A 15,206-nucleotide genomic window follows, 5' to 3' on the forward strand; every position below is an offset into this window, starting at 1 on the left:
GGGTCCACCTAGTGTTACTTTCTGTGTCCAGGCTCTTGCAGCCTCCAATGTGAGGCCACCAGAAAGAAAAAAAAAAAAAAGAAAAAAAAGAAATCAATCAGAGTCTTGGAAAAGCATCCTGCTAAAAAGCAAATACACCTGGCATCTGTCCCTGGCTTGGAGGGAACCCAAGAACTTCTGCTGGGATACTCGGCTGATCCTGCTGGACCAGGCAAGCAGGTCCTGTATGATCTGGTTGTGAAGCAAAAATCCACTTCCCACTGGTTTCCAGCCACAAACCAGCCTGGCTACAAAGAGCTGCTTAATGCCAACCAGTCAGTCAATAAGAGAGGAAAATGAACTTCTGCCTGGGAGGGAGGTTGGCTTTGTGCATAAAGTTAAGAACCTGCTGGAGGGGAATGTTGGGATGAGGCTCCTCAGAAGCTGATGGGCTCGGGGAAGGGTGTAACTCCTGCTCCTTGGATCCAGCTGCCCCTGGGTGACTGTGCTTGGCTGTGACAGTGGAGAATGTCTGCAAAGATCAGGTCTGGAGACTCTGGGATAGACCAGAGAGCGCCAGACACTGAAGTATCTGATGTCCCCTCTGGTGCCTGGAATCATGTCAGATAAGCTGATACCCTCCAGAAAATACTACTGGTGGGGGGGGGGGGGGGTAAGATTTCTAGCATGAGACAGGCACTGCTATAATAAGAATTTATCATAATGAGGAAACACGGTTTGGTGTATTAAAAGGGAGTTAATATGGGTCCAAGTTTTCTACCATGAACCGAGAGCCCACAGGATGGAGGACTGGAAGGGATCTCCAAACTCCTGGAAGAGACTTTCTGGCCCTGTGAAGTTGTCCCTGCATGCTCTCATGTATTCCATAGTCCTTCCTGGTTATCCTCCTCCAGGAGGAGCTGGCAAGGTTACCACTGGGGACACTGGGCTCCCACTCACCTGGTGCAGCTGCCACATGCTCAACGTGTGCACAGAGTTAAATCTTGTATTCAACATTTACAGCTTAAGCCACTCAAACAAGGATTCACTTCCACAATAAATGCATCTTCCAAGCCAACATAACTGGATTAAAACCAAATCCCCCCACTCTTTTTTTTCTCTTTTTGGGTGATATCCTTGTTTTGGCTGGGATAGAGTTGATTTTTTCTTTCTCAGAGGCTGGTAAAGCACTGTGTTTTGGGTTTAGTATGAGAATAATGTTGCAGTAATAGCTTTAACCTTCAGCTTTTGGCAGGGAATTTCCCACCTCAGTTAAAATGATGTCAAATGCTTTCCTGGGTGGTTTGGGTGGTTTGTTTTTTTTTTTTTTCCCTGGATGTCGTTCGTTGATTTAGAGGATGGGAAAGGTTCACTCAGGATATGCTGCCTCTACACCAAGATCTGTTGCAATCAAAAAGCCATGATGTCAACAAGATTTCTTTAAACATTCTTCCCCCCTCATTTCCAAATATCCAAATTTTGTGGCTGCCCCTGGATCCCTGGAAGTGTCCAAGGCCAGGTTGGATGGGGCTTGGAGCACCCTGGGATAATGGAAGGTGTCCCTACCCATGGCAGGTGGAGTGGGACTGGATGGTCTTTAAGGACCCTTACTACCCAAACCATTCCAGGATTCCCAAATTGCTGTAGCTGGATCAGCTGAGACCCTTCTGGAGGAAAGAAAAATCAGGAAACGGAGAAACAAAACAGTCCCAGTCCAATCTTTATGGTATAAGAACTTAAATGTGCCTGTTTTTTCCTAAAGCAAAGGCTACAGGTTGTTTTTTTCTGCACCTGCTTTTCAAACTTTGTTGTAGCTGCTTGCTTTGGTAAATAACCTCAAGCTCCCTTGCTGTGCTTTGGCCTAGGGATTTATTTTGCCCCCAGCTGGTTGGTTTTGACTCAAAAGTACCTGTGCCAGGTTATTTCAGAGGAGTTTTGAAGTGGCAGAGAAAAGCAGTCTGGATGATGGGACCCCATAGTGTCCATGAACACACCTGATGGGAGAAGCAAGATTTGTCAGTGCTCTGCTTTCCCCCTGCTCTGAAGTTATGAACATCATCTCCCCTGCTAATGCTTCCAGCAGCCTGCATCCCTGGAAAAGTGAACAAAGATTTAATTTTTCATTGAGGGGAAGCGCCTCAATCCAGGGCCTTGCTGTGCTGGAACAAGGTGGGATGGTTTCAACCTGATGGACACATGTCTATATAAATATGAATGAGTATTAGGAAGAATTTTTTCAATAAGAAAGAGGGTGGTGAGGCCCTGGCACGGGGTGCCCAGAGAAGCTGTGGCTGCCCCTGGGTCCCTTGAAGTGTCCAAGGCCAGGCTGGACAGGGCTTGGAGCACCCCTGGGATAGTGGAAGGTGTCCCTGCACCACGGCAGGGGCTGGAACTGGAAGATCCTTGAGGTCCCTTCCAACGCAATATATTATATAAAATATTCTATAGACTCTCCGAGGAGGGGTCTGCGGGGAAAGACCTGACTTTGCAGTGTCGCTGTCCCCGCCGGGGCCGCGGGCGGGCTTTAGGACCCGGCCGGGTGTGACACCGCCTGTCCCTTCCCCTTCCAGCCGCGCTCCTCACTCGGGACTTTCTCCAGCTTTTTTTTTTTTTTTTTTCCCTTTAAATTATTATCTTTTTTTTTTTTTTTTTTTTTTTTTTTAATTGGCGCGCGTGCGGGGGAGGGGGTGAAAACCGAGTTGTCTCTCTTTCTCTCTTGTAATTTTTAAAATTTATTTTCGGCGGGGGAAAATAAATAAAGAAACCTCTCCCCCCCCCTCCTCCCTCCTTCCCCCGGTCGGCGGCGGGCGCGGGGCAGGCGAAGGCGAAGGCGCGGCGATGCTGCGGACGGGGTGAGCGGCGCGGCCATGGCAGCCCGGCGGCTCTTCCACCTCCAGCCCTGCGGTGAGGGGGGACAGGGGCTCTGGGGGGGGTGGGGTGGGGTCTTTGGTGGCTCTGAGGGGACCGGGGTGTCCCCTGTGCCACCCCGCTTGGCACCCCGGCTTGTGCTCGTCGCGCCAGCGCAGGGGTCGCGGCGGGATGCGGTGGGCTCGGAGGGGGGTGTGTGCTCATTTTCCCCTCTTGGGATCCGGGGAGAAAAATCTTCGCTTTGAAGGGTTTGTTTAGTTTGGTTGTTTGTTGGTTTGTTTTTTTTTTTTCTTGTTGGTATCTGCGGGGAGGTGGTGACACCCCCAAAGTTGTGAGCAGCTCGGGCAGAGCGGGATGTTCCAACCCCGGGGATGCGGTGGGACAGGAGGGCCGGGAGGGGGAAAAAAGGAGCGATGGAAATTTCGGGTCTGGCTCTTCTGGGGGACGTCTTTTACTTGTTTGCACCCAAGCATGGGCCGGAGGGCACGGCGTGGTGCTCAGCTCCGCTCTGCTGCTTGCGGATGAGGTTGCCTGACTTCGTGTTGGTGTAAAAACCGCAATAAAAAGCGGGGGGGAGGGAGGAGAAAAAAGTAGAAAAAGTGAAACTTTAATGTGAAAAGTTGGGGCAGCTGTGCATGCTGGGGAAGACCCCCCCCAACAAGGAGTTTATTTGAAATGAGGGGGGAGGAGGGGTTTAAATGCACTTGGAAACTGGCTTTCTGACTTGGGGTGAACTTTCAGAGTTATTTTGTGCGGTGTCTCCCCGCTGCCTTGCAAAGGAAGCGCTTCCTTCGCCGGCATGGCCGCGGCAGCGCTGGGTGACACTCGCTGAAAGTGACAGCGACCGGGGCTGGTGCAGGGGAGCTCTGTGTTGGAGCAGAAGTGACTGTAGGTGGCACAGCAGCTTTGTCACCCGTGCTGTCCCCGGACCTCTCGTGAGGGATCAGTGCTCGGGGAGGATTTGTACATTTCCCGCTTAATGGAAAAGTTTTCATTTGGAGCTGATGTTCCGCCTCAGAGCTTTGCTCTGCTGCTTTTGCGTTGTCCGTGTTGTCACTCTTGAGACCTGGCGGTGCCACGGGATGTCCTGCAGGAATAGCAAACCGTGGAATGGTTTGGGTGTTTTAAGACCTTTAAGATCATCTCGTTCCACCTCTGCAATGGGCAGGGACGCCTTCCACTGTCCCAGGGTGCTCCAAGCCCTGTCCAGCCTGGCCTTGGACACTTCCAGGGATCCAGGGGCAGCCACAGCTTCTCTGTGCGGATTTGCACCTGGAGAATCCACGGAATTCTCCCCTTTCCCGCGAGCTGTTTCAGTGTTTGCAGGATTTCTCTTGGTGTGAGCTCAGCCTTGTCCCTCCACTGCCAAATTCCTACCCCTCAAGTGCTGGAGCAGGGGATAAACCGCATGAGACCCAGGACTGAGAAAATCCAGCTGCGCCTCACCTGGGTCACTCTTGCTGGGTTTGTGGCTGCTTTTTGGGGGTTTTTTTTGGGAGGCTGGAACAGCGAGGTGGCACTTCGAGTCCTGTCTGCACAGCGACCTCAGTCATTGCTACCTCCCCTGCGAGCCGCGCGTCGCCGCTTCCCGGCTGTAATCGGGATTTGTTGGCTAATCCATCTCAGCCAGAGCCCTCCAGTTTTGAAATGTCTGTGGCTTTTGTACAGTTGGTGCTCCGTAAGAATGATGGACCGCAGAGGAAGTTCCCCTCCGGCTCTCCTGTTGTTCCTTGGCAATTTGAATGCTTCAGCTTGTTTAAATAAGTGCAGATAAAAAGGAGGGTTGGGGTTTTAACTGGAGCCCTTGCTTGACCCACCCGGTGGCATAAGATATGTGTGTGTAAGCTCGGAGTGGCTTGACTTCTAGTAAAGCTGTAGTAAATCATTTGAGGCTGTAAACATTTATTAAAACAAGCTTTATTTTTGTGTTGAGTCAGTGTGAAAACAAAGATGTCTTGGGTTTCAAAGGGAAAGGATCCGCAAGGGAAGCTTTCCGTGTTGGCTTAAAGGAAAGTGTCAGTGAGAAGTTGGGTATTTTCAGCAGAAGGGAGCTGAGGTAAGAGTCAGGGTCAGATGTGAGCTTCAGAGTTGGAATTTAATCCAGAATTATCAGACTTAACCTGGTGCTGTTCAATTTGCCTGTTTTTTGTTTGGTTTCATCTTCTTGCAGGAGGCAGCTGAGGTAAGAGTTAGGCTCAAGGTCAGACTTTAGTTGCAAAGTTGGATTTTAGTCCGGAATTACCCACCTTAGCCTGGTGCTGTTTTATTTGCCTGTATAAGACTAAAACCTCCAATTCTGTCCTGGCAGAACTTCACTGATGCTCTGCACAGGTACTTTATGCCTAAGGACAGGTGTGTTAAATCACATTATCTGGGAAAAGTTGCTTGTTTGGGGGTTTTTTTTAGTAATTCTAATACCGTGCTGGGATTCAGGTGTCTCTGGGAAGCCACAGGAACCTTTCTGTTGTAATAGGCTGGGTGGGACTTGAGTTACCTCCTCCTAAAGTGAACCCAGTTCTGGAGAAGTCCTAGTTCCTTGTGTAGGATTGCTCTGGGAGTGGACAAAGCTCGGGACACTTTAGCAACTCGTCGTCATCATCATCATGGAGCTGTTATCTACCCTCAAAATATGCAAATCCTTGCCAGGACATCCAGCACACGTTAAATCTCAGCCACCTTTGCTGGTACCATCCAAGCTGGGTGGGGAGTCTGCTGGGAAGGATTCAGTGTGGTTAAAAACCGAGGCAGCTCCTCAAAGTCCATCCTTCCCTGGGTGTGAGCAGTGTTGTGTGATTGTGAAGTTTGCAGGGCAGCTCCTTCAGGAGTTGGTGCTGGGATCTGGCGATGCTGAAAAATCTCGTTTGGTTTTTTCTTTTTTTTTTTTTTTTCCCCTCTTTCTCACTGGAAATACAACTTCCTAACTCTGATCTGGGCTGAACTCTCCCCGCAAAGGCTCTCTGCAGAGCATGGGGACACGCTGGCCCAGAGCACAGCGCTGCGGGCTCCTGCATCTGTCAGTGCTGGCTGCAATATCAAAGGGCTTCGCTGTCACTTATAACTCCATGGGTTTTTTCTACTCCCTCTTTCTAAATTCATCCCTGGCTCTGACTCCCAATTAAAACCAGCAGGACTGAGGGCTTCACTCCACCTCTGCTGCTGAAGGAGGTTCTGCGAGCTCTGATCAGCCAGTGGAGCTGGGATTTGGGTAGGGAACAGAGGCAAGAGTAGTGTCAGTCCTCAGAGACCTGCTGAGAAAGTGTGAGAACATGGGGAGAAAAACATGGAAACCAAGGCACTGGCGTGGGTTTATGCAGCACTTTATGCTGGTGTTGGGTGAGGACTTTTCTTCCCCACGTGTCCTTTGGGGTTCCTCAGGTTCGAAGGACCTGATGGAAGTGGCAGGAAAAGGCTGGTGGGGCTGTGGCAGCTGTGCCGTGGTGGGATGGATGCCAGCAGTGCTGATGGGGGCTGTGGTGGGGAAAACTAAGACTTGAAGCTGGTGGAGAGAAGATCTCAGCTGGTCAGTGCTCAGAACTGGGGAACCTCTGTCTCGAGGTGTTCAGCTGGGCGAACAGTGGAGGTGGAGTGAGTTGTTGCTGGGTGTCACCCACTGAGAGGGGCTCAGGAGTGGGAATTAGGAGGACAGAACAACTTGGGAGGAGGATGAGGTGACCTTCCTCCCGTCCTGGTGTCGGGGCAGGTGCTGGCACCCTGCAGTGACCACCTGAGCTCACCCCCTGGGACGAGCCACCCCACGGGACGCGGTGTGAGGCACCAGGTTCATTCTCCTTTTCCTCTCACCCGCTGCCATCTCCTTTCGCAGGAGTTAAACGCCTCTTCCCCCTGCTCCGAGCCTAATTGCATCCCCAGGGTTTAACACGCGTGTGTTTGTTTTATTCAACGTGTTGGCTGTTCCCACCGGAACAGGCTGATTTTTCTATTTTTTTTTTTTTTTTTGGGATTGGGCTTTTTTTTTTTTTTTTTCTTTTTTTTTTTTTTTTTTTGCTTATTGTGCACAACAAGCTCCTGCACAAGATATTCGTTGCGGGAGGAGGTTGTGTGTGTGGGGGGGGGGGGGAGGAGGAACTGTAGTAATGCCAATACTTCTTGAATATTATAAACCTGGCTTATCAGCCCGACGCAGGGCTGGAATTTGTCTCTTCCTGTGCTGCATCTCTGCTTTCTGAGAGGGGCGTTTAAATACAGGCTGGAGACGCTGCCTTGCCAGTGTGCTCTGCTGGGCTCTGACAGCAGCATCGGGGCTGCTGCTTTTGGGGTTTCTTTTATTACTCTTATTTTAATTTTTTTTTTTTTTTTTTGGCACTAAATCTTTTTGTGGGGGGGGAAAAAAAAAAGGAACTTCTCTGGGAGAAGGCTCTGAGACTGCATGTCCCAACAGTACGCGCTGCAGGAGGCGAAGGGGGACGCGGTTTGCTTCGTACCTGGCTCTCCTCTCTTCTCCGTCCTGATGGAGCCGGCGTCCTTCTGCTACCCCCGGCTCACCTTCCTCCGCTCGCCCTATGGCCAGTTCGGGGCCAGCGCCGGCTCTTCCCAGGATTTGGCCCCGTGGCCGCAGCGTTTGGTGCCCCAGAGGTGGAGCAGGCCGGTGGACGGTGCGTGGCCGGGGTTTGGAAGGGTTGGGACAGGGCAGCAGAGAAGTCCAGCGGGGTTTTGAGGAGGTTTTGGAGGTGGTGGGAAAAGGAGGGAGGCGGTGCAGGTGGGATTCGGAGGATGGGGTTGGTGTGGTTGTGGTAATGCTCTGGGTCCTCTCCTGGTCCCACAGCTTGGCCGCTGGCATCTCCACCAAGGAGCTGCTCTGGTGCCTGCTACACCCAGGGAGAGGATAAACAACCTCAGCGTGGAAAAAAAATTAAAAATAGAAACTGATCTGAGGCAGTCTTTTGTTTCCTGAGCTTGTTCACTTGCTGAAATGAATCCGGCACCGCGTGAAACCTGAAATACCTGCTGGAGGCTCAGCGGGCTCGGTTCACCTTTAGGGTTGTGATGCTGTCAGGTGTCCTCTAAACTGTTAGTGACAGTATCAGGTGTGGGGATAGAGGAAGGTTTGAAGATGTTCTAATGCAGGTTTGTCTCACTATGAGGAATTACCTTAAAAAATCCAGCTTGGTTCAAATCTTGCTTTAATGTAATACGGGGAGCTTGGTGAGTCCTGCTGGTTTAGGAGCTGAGCTCTGTAAGTGCTGATCCTAAGGATGGGAGTCTCAGCTTCTTATAAAACTTCTTTTGGGAGAGATGTCTGGCTCGGTGAGGTGTTGTCCTGATTTCTCCTTACAGGTGGAGCAAGGAGTGGGTCTGGAGACCTGCAGGGGTCTCTCCCACCCTCCAAACGCTCTCTGAACCACCCTCTACCTCCTTAGCATCTTATTGCCAGTCTGTGATGTGCCTTACCTGGAAAAGCTCGTCAGGTGGCATGGCAAAGGAAAAAAAAAAAATAAAAAAAATGGAGGAGACTGGCTGAGCAGTCTCGGCAGAGAAAACGCGTGGGAGGTGTTTAAAAACACGCATTGCCTGCGGCTGTGTGCAGCGGAAACGAGCCTGTGGCGGGGCCTGGGGGCTTGGGGCTCCCTCTGCCAAAGGGATGCCCCTTCCCCAGCCGGGTGCTGCCTCCCCTTGCCTTGCTCTGGGAAGTGTTTGCTGCCTCCTGGTAAATATCATCACTGGGAATTTTTTTAACTGAAGTCACAGCGGCTGTCAGAGTTACTGGAGTAGGGGAGTGACCCAGCCTTGCCAGGATTTGGATAATTGGCTACTTATTTCTGGTTTATTATTTTAGGGTTCTGCCTTTTCTAAGGCTGAGTTGATGTTGCTTTGGGGAGTTGGTTTTTTTATTTTTTTTTCCCCTTGTTTGTTTGTTTGTTTGTTTGGCCAGCTTAGACCATTCCTCTGGGCTTTAAATATCTAGCTGGGGGAGACTTGGCTTATTGTGCTGAAAATCTCGAGTTGTGAGGAAAGTGAAGCGGTGTAGAATAGGCTGGAGCAGGAGGAGAGGATGTGGCATCTTCCCTCCAAAGCTTTTTAGGCACCTCGTGGTCCAGCGCTGGGCACACAGGCTGCGATTTAAGTCCCCTCCGATGAGGTGAGGTCTTTCAGCTCTAAATTCTGCAACTTGCTGCTGGAGCACAGACTTGCAGCCCTGTTTCTCATTCCACTGCATGCATGCATTAACCCTTGCGCTGCTGCTGCCGTGCTGCTGAGCTGGATGAAACACCAGAGCCCGGCAGGCACGGCAGCTGTATCTTTAAGGAATTTGCTCTATCTCCCTCTCAGCAGCAGGTTTTTTTCCCCCCCCTCCTCCTTTTTTCATCCCCTGGCTTTCCCTGTACTTCTCTCTGTAAGGTACAGCATCTTCTCACTTCAGTTGAGCCTGGCTGGCACAGAGCTTTTTTTTTTTTTTTTCTTTTTTAAGGAGGCGCAGGAGCTTTCTCCATCCTGCATCCAGCAAAACTCTCTGGCTCCGGAGCGCCGGGTCGCTTTAACTCCTCTATTTTTGCTCTTGGAGGCGAACAGCTCCGAGAGGGGCGGTGGGATCTGGGTGGCTGGAGGAGGAGACAGCCCAAACCTTTGGCTTGGGGCAGTGCTGGCATGTGCAGAGGTGCTGCCCAGGTGTGGGGCTGGCAGAGCTGGGCTGGAGGTGTCCATCTGGGAGCTAATGGGTCGCGCTCTCACTCCACCCATCCGCCGCTCGCCAATTGGAAGTGAGAGACAAAGATGCTCTGGATGGATTAATATTGGAGCCAGTGAAAAAGCAGGAGCCGGCGCTGCCTCGGCCACCTGAGCGAGTGGCCTTTGGGGACAAGTGCTGGTGGCTCGGGGGGGAGCAGCCCTGAGGGGAGCAGAGGCATCTCTCTCTTGAAGAAGTAGTGCAGGTAAGTTGTGGTCTTAAAAAGCCACCCCCCCCAAACTGGAGCGCTGCTGTTGCTGGGTGATGCATTTGGTCAGGAAATCTAAAAAAGCGGCTCTGCCAGCTCTTGAATTATTTAATTCACTAAAGTAAGGCAGTGCTTGATGTATTTTCTATGGGCTTTGCTCTGCTTAGTGATGATATCTGCTGCCTGTGCTGGGTGTCTCTGTGTTTAAGGATGGAGAATGCCTTTTGAATTCCATTTAAATTAACCAGAGCGCTGGCTGTCGGGGTTTGAATTTAGTTTCAAGGTATGCATGGGGAGACGAGCACTGAAGAGCTTCTCTGTTCTGGTTTTTCTCTTAATTAATGGCAAAACGTCCTCCCAGCCTGTCAGTGAGCTTTGCATGGAGCTGTTTCACTTGGGGGAAGTGCAGTGCTGAGTGGAGACAAAATCATGGATGTAGTGTGTCTGAAATGCCCCCAAACATCATCCCTGGTGCTGTAGCCGTGGAAGCCTTGTAGGTGAACCATAAACAACATCCTAATGAATAACATTATCTCACGGCGTGCCAGTCTGCAGTTATTTCATCACTGGGGACTGGGGCATTTTAATTTTGGATTGATGATGGACAGGAAAATGGGATCTGCTGCTGCTGGTGCCTCTCCCCCCACCTGTGTTGTTGTTGTTGTTGTTGTCACTGATGTTGTTTTATGGCTCCTAAACATGGGAAGCTGCATGGGGTGGTTTGTGTTACCCTGCTGAACCTGGTGGGAGTTGCAGACCCTGTTTCTGGGGGGATGGCTGAGGCTGCAGAGTGCAGCTCTGTGGCCATTTGGGTACCCTTTGGGCTGTTCTTGCTTTTCGTGGCAGGGGGAGGTTTTCCTTTCTGAGTCTTGATGAGAAGCACAACGGGAAATGTGTTTGGTGATCAGGTGCCTGGGGTTGAGCGCTCTGCTTCTGTTTCCAGCACAGACCTTGGGTTTGGCCTAACTTCTGGTTTTCTGTGAGTTACATCTGTTCCATCCAGTGCCTTTTGGGGGGTGGTGGTGGGAAGGGGTGCAGGAACAACTTTGCTGTGGAAGCTTGGCTCAGCCACTGCTGCCTTTTCAGCAGCTGTTTTCATTTCTGGAGGCGATAAGATAGCTGGGGGGAAAAAAAACTTTCTAGAAATTCACTTAGTTCCAAAACATGACCCTGGTACCCTGGAGGAGGGAGGGATGTTCCAGAGTGAGACTGGTGGTGCTGCAGCATCTCTTAACCCCCAAGAAAGGCTTATTCCCATCAGTTTACTCCTCCTTGCTGCTTAATTTTTACAGTATTTACACATTTAAACCTCTGCAGGGAGCAGCTCCCACCCTCTGAATAGCCCCAAGTCAGTGAAATGTTGTCAGACTGTCTCTTAACCATTTTTTTTTTCATGGTTTACACAGTGCCACTGCAGATAAGTGGTAGGTGGTGGCCTCTGGAAGACCTGCCTGTACAAAGAAGGCATTTCAGCAGAGAAAAATATCTCAGGCATCTTTTAAAATCCATCTTCTCAACCCTCACCAAGGTTTGGGGCTGTTGCAGCATCTCTTTTCTTTTGGATTAAGAGTGATGAGGCTTCTGATAGGGCCCTGCAAGGGAAAGAGCTGCCTGAGAAGCTGTCAGTAAGAGTTAATGCTTTCTAAATTATTTAAATATTTCAGGAAAAGTCTACTGAAGAGCCTCAACTGGCCTGATCTTGGGTCTTTGCCAGCTTGTGGGATCTCTGGAGGTATTCGCTGTCTCTCCTCTCCATGTAGTGCTTAAGCAAGAAATCTTTGCAAGTCTTAAATCCTTTTTTAGAGGGTCCAACAAAACAAAACCTCCCCCTTTAACCTGTAAAAAAAAAAAAAGAGAAAAAAAACCGGGGAGAATAGCCAAAATAGTCCAACAGGCAAATCCCGGAGTGTTGTTGGTGCCTTGCTGCTGAAATTGTCCTGCTCACCTGTGAAATGCTGGCCAAGAAATCCAGTGGATGAGGAGTGGATATCCAGTTGGGAAAGCAGCTGCATGACTCTGGATGTGCAGGGTGGCTTCCTCTTGCAGCTCACCTCTGGGAGGCAGCCTCGGATATTAATTGTTTGGGTGGGCTAAATTGTGATGAGTCAATCTGGAGAACGTGGTGCTCCTGTTAAATCCAAACAGCTTTCTTTTTTTTTTCTTTTCTTTTCTTTTTTTTTTCTTTTTTCTTTTTTTTTTCTTTTTTTGGGTTGAGGGGAGGTCTCTGGGAGCTGTCACTCCTGCTCCTGTGACTCTTTATTAGCTGGTTTTATTGCAATGGGTGAGCTGGAGGAAGCTGAGGAGGGGAATTGTTCAATGCAGTGAGGAAAAAGGCTTTGAAAACAGCCACGTCTGATCCCTGAGCCTGTGTGTGGGTGTGTGTTTGCCTGGCAGGGAGCAGGCAGGAGGATGCTTCCTGCTTTATCCCTTCAATATGATGCTTTATTTTCCCAGCCAGCCACTGTGAAAATTAGTTCTGGGGTTTCATTTATCTGGGCATAACTTAAGACCTCCTCACACCGTTTCCATCCTCAGAAGAATATCCAGCTCCTTCCATGCAATCCATGATTTGAACCTTGGGTGCCTGCTGAGCCTCAAAGCCACAGAGTTGTGTTTTCTGCCTGGACCACGACTGGGATGTCATCCCACTCTGACGGAGGACAGAGCCATGGAGCAAAACTTTATATCCAAGTGACTTGGGATAGCCCTGGAAATGTCAGAGGACTGGTTTGTGTTCTCCAGAAATCCCAGAAATGGGACATTTCCAAGGGGTGTGATGGTTAGTTTGCATAATCCAGACCTCCGAGTCCTAAAAACGGGGATCTGGGGGAAGGAAACCCTTCTGGGAAGCAAAGAAGTGGTGAATATCCTTTGGGGGTTCTTCTGGTAGGGGGGTAGGGGAATAAGCAACAAACACATCAATGCATTCCTGGGGCAAGAGGAGTGTGTTAAACCTAAGGGGAGTTTTAAAGAATTATTTAACAGGAACATTCTCTCTGTAAGGTTTGCTGTAGGGTGTGTTTATACATCAGGAGGGCAAAGCCTGTGTCCCTGCAGGTCTGAGTCTCTGGGCTGGAGCAATAATTTGCCATCAGATTGGGCTACTTAAAAGCATCTTCCCTCTCAGTGTGTGCTCTGAGCAGCACTTCATCTTCCAAAAGTTTTCTGGGGTGAAGAGCTTCGAGGTAGATTTAAATCTTTCTGGGTCATGACTATCTCCTAAACTGTTCCCAGGACCTCCTGAGTTGATTTCTTGCAGGTATTCGCATGCAGACGATGTTTTAATCAACCCATTTAGGTAAAAGTCTGCAGTAAATATCCCTGTTTCATCGCCCAGCGATGCCAGCCCCTGCTGGTGCACCCTTCTGCTGCCTGTGTTAAATCTCCAGGTGTGCTGTGCCTTTTTTTTTTTTCCCTTTAGGGGCTGTGTTTTTCCTGCCAGCCTCATGAGGAGGAGGAGGAGCTGAGGAAGGTGAGGGGCAGCAGATGCAGGCAGAGGGGAGCTGTCCTGCACTGTGGGGCATTTCCCACTCTTTGCTCTTCTCCTGGTGCTGCAGGGAGCTGCTTTGGGAAGATGTTTTGACATCTGTGACGGGTGGAACTGGAGGGGGAGCAGGATCACAGCTGGTGCCTGTGGAGCGGGGTCTGTCCTTGCAGAGCACTTCCCTGCAGCCCTGGCACTGAGCTGGAGAAGGGATGAGCTGGGGAGGGATAGGGCTCTGCTGTGCCTTGGGAAGGGAGGGATTATCCCGCCTCAAGCTCTGCTGGGCATGCATGTGTGTCTCCACTGACTGTCTGCAAAGCTGTGCCCAAAAAGAGTCCTTCAGTTGATCTTGACTCAGCTCTTCAAGAAAAAAAAAAAGCACCTTGGGACTCCCAGTGCGGATATCCCCCATTTAGTGACTTACAAATGGTCTTTTTGCCCCTCTTGAGTTTTGTCTGTGTTTTCCTTTGCCTTTATCGATGCTTTTTGGGGAAAGGTCTTTGTTTGGGCTTGCCACAGGCAGCATCAGACACCATTTACCAGGCGCTTTCCTGCCCAGGTATTAGCAAACATCCCTTACTGACCTTACACTTCCTTGAATTACGGTGATCAGTTTGGAAACCCTGACTTCTGTGATTTTTTTTTTCTTTTTCTTTTTTTTTTTTTTTTTTCTTTTGGTCACACCTCTCTAGGCATGGAGAAAAACAAGTCAGATCTCCAGCTCTTCTCCTGTCTGTCAATTGTGATTGCCCAGACCAGCAGCACAGGGGCATATTCCAGTCTCTGTGCCAGCAGGAGCTTTGCTTTCACCAGGCTTTTCCAGCTGAATTAGGTGGAGCTGTGGGAGGGAATTAGCTGCTGAAGGTGTAGATAGAAATGAGAAGTGGCAACTTGAGGCAGAATAGCTTTTTGCTTGCTGCTGTCCATTAATTCTTGCTGACTTGCGTGGTTTTAAATGATTTGCAGGGAATGTCTCCACCGAGAGCCTGTGCTGCTTGGTTCTTCTTGAAAATTCACAGGATCTCTTGTTTTAAGAGCACAAGAGAGGCTCTGTTGGAGAAAAACTGTGATATTGACATATTTGGAGCTGATCATCTCGTCTGTGATCAGATTGGCTGCTTGTCAAGCTGCTGTCCTATTCTTCTGTGATGCAGTTCTGTTATCAAAGGAGTTTGAGGCTTCCTTGTCCTCCTCCAGTTGAGCTCTTGCTGCACACTGAGATTTTTTAAACTCCATTTCAGTCAATGCTCCACTTAATTAAAAAATTCCTCCTCTCCTGCAGGTTTCCCCTGAGGTATTATTTCCTCTGTGTGTGAGTTTTCTCTTAAGTCTGGGTTTCTGCTGACTTTGGGTGGAGAAGGAGGGCAGCACCGTTTGGTTACTGGGTATTTAAAGCACATAAATTGTGACTCTCCCCTTGCTCTAAATTGCAGGAACCTGAATGCAGCTTCCAGATCCCTTGTGCAGGAATCCCTTGTCCTGGGATATTAATTCGTGTTGGGGTGGAGAGAGCAAGGAATAAGAATTTAATGGTTTAATATTGAACACTGGGACTGGGGAGCTTTGAATGGGGGAAGCTGCATCATCTTCCACCAGGTTAAAGCCTTGGATGAGACCATAAATTTGTTCAAGCTGGAATTGTCCCTGGATCAGTTTGAGGGGGTGCAATTTAAACTGTAACGTTCCTCATTTTGCATTCAGTGAACTCATCTGGAAGTGGCCAACACCTTGCCACAAAGCTCAAGTCCTGCATGGCTTCTGGGAAGTGAATTTCTTTCCAGTTATCCATCCCATTTCTCCCCAGTTATCTGACTGGGCAGTTCATTATGATGCAATAATTGCTAATTCTTCCTGGGAGGAAATGGGCAAAGTCTAAAGGCTTTTGCAGCACAAACAAGTGATTTTTGTGGTAACTTCTCACTCGCAGTCTGACGTGTTTTGCCTTATCAGCTTTGAGGCGGGATGTTGGATGTGCTGATGACCCT

At 49.7% G+C, this 15,206-nt stretch overlaps 1 protein-coding gene across 4 annotated transcripts in view; it reads left to right on the top strand.

Annotated features, from left to right (window-relative positions):
* The first annotated feature begins 2,653 nt into the window (after positions 1-2,653).
* SLC4A11 (solute carrier family 4 member 11) overlaps positions 2,654-15,206 on the top strand; it is a 95,150-nt gene continuing 82,597 nt past the window's right edge. For 2 of the 4 annotated variants that reach the window (XM_066185198.1, XM_066185199.1), the window contains exon 1: positions 6,998-7,460. In XM_066185198.1, the coding sequence (XP_066041295.1) occupies positions 7,235-7,460 (226 nt within the window). In that variant the 5' untranslated portion in view covers positions 6,998-7,234. Of the gene's footprint in view, positions 2,884-6,997; positions 7,461-15,206 lie in introns of those variants that run through there. The other 2 variants (XM_066185200.1, XM_066185201.1) reach the window with 2 other exon arrangements.

The sequence above is a fragment of the Chamaea fasciata genome, unplaced genomic scaffold (assembly GCF_029207755.1).
Source record: "Chamaea fasciata isolate MVZ Bird 193981 ecotype frontalis unplaced genomic scaffold, bChaFas1.0.hap1 SCAF_6, whole genome shotgun sequence".
NCBI lineage: Eukaryota > Metazoa > Chordata > Aves > Passeriformes > Sylviidae > Chamaea > Chamaea fasciata.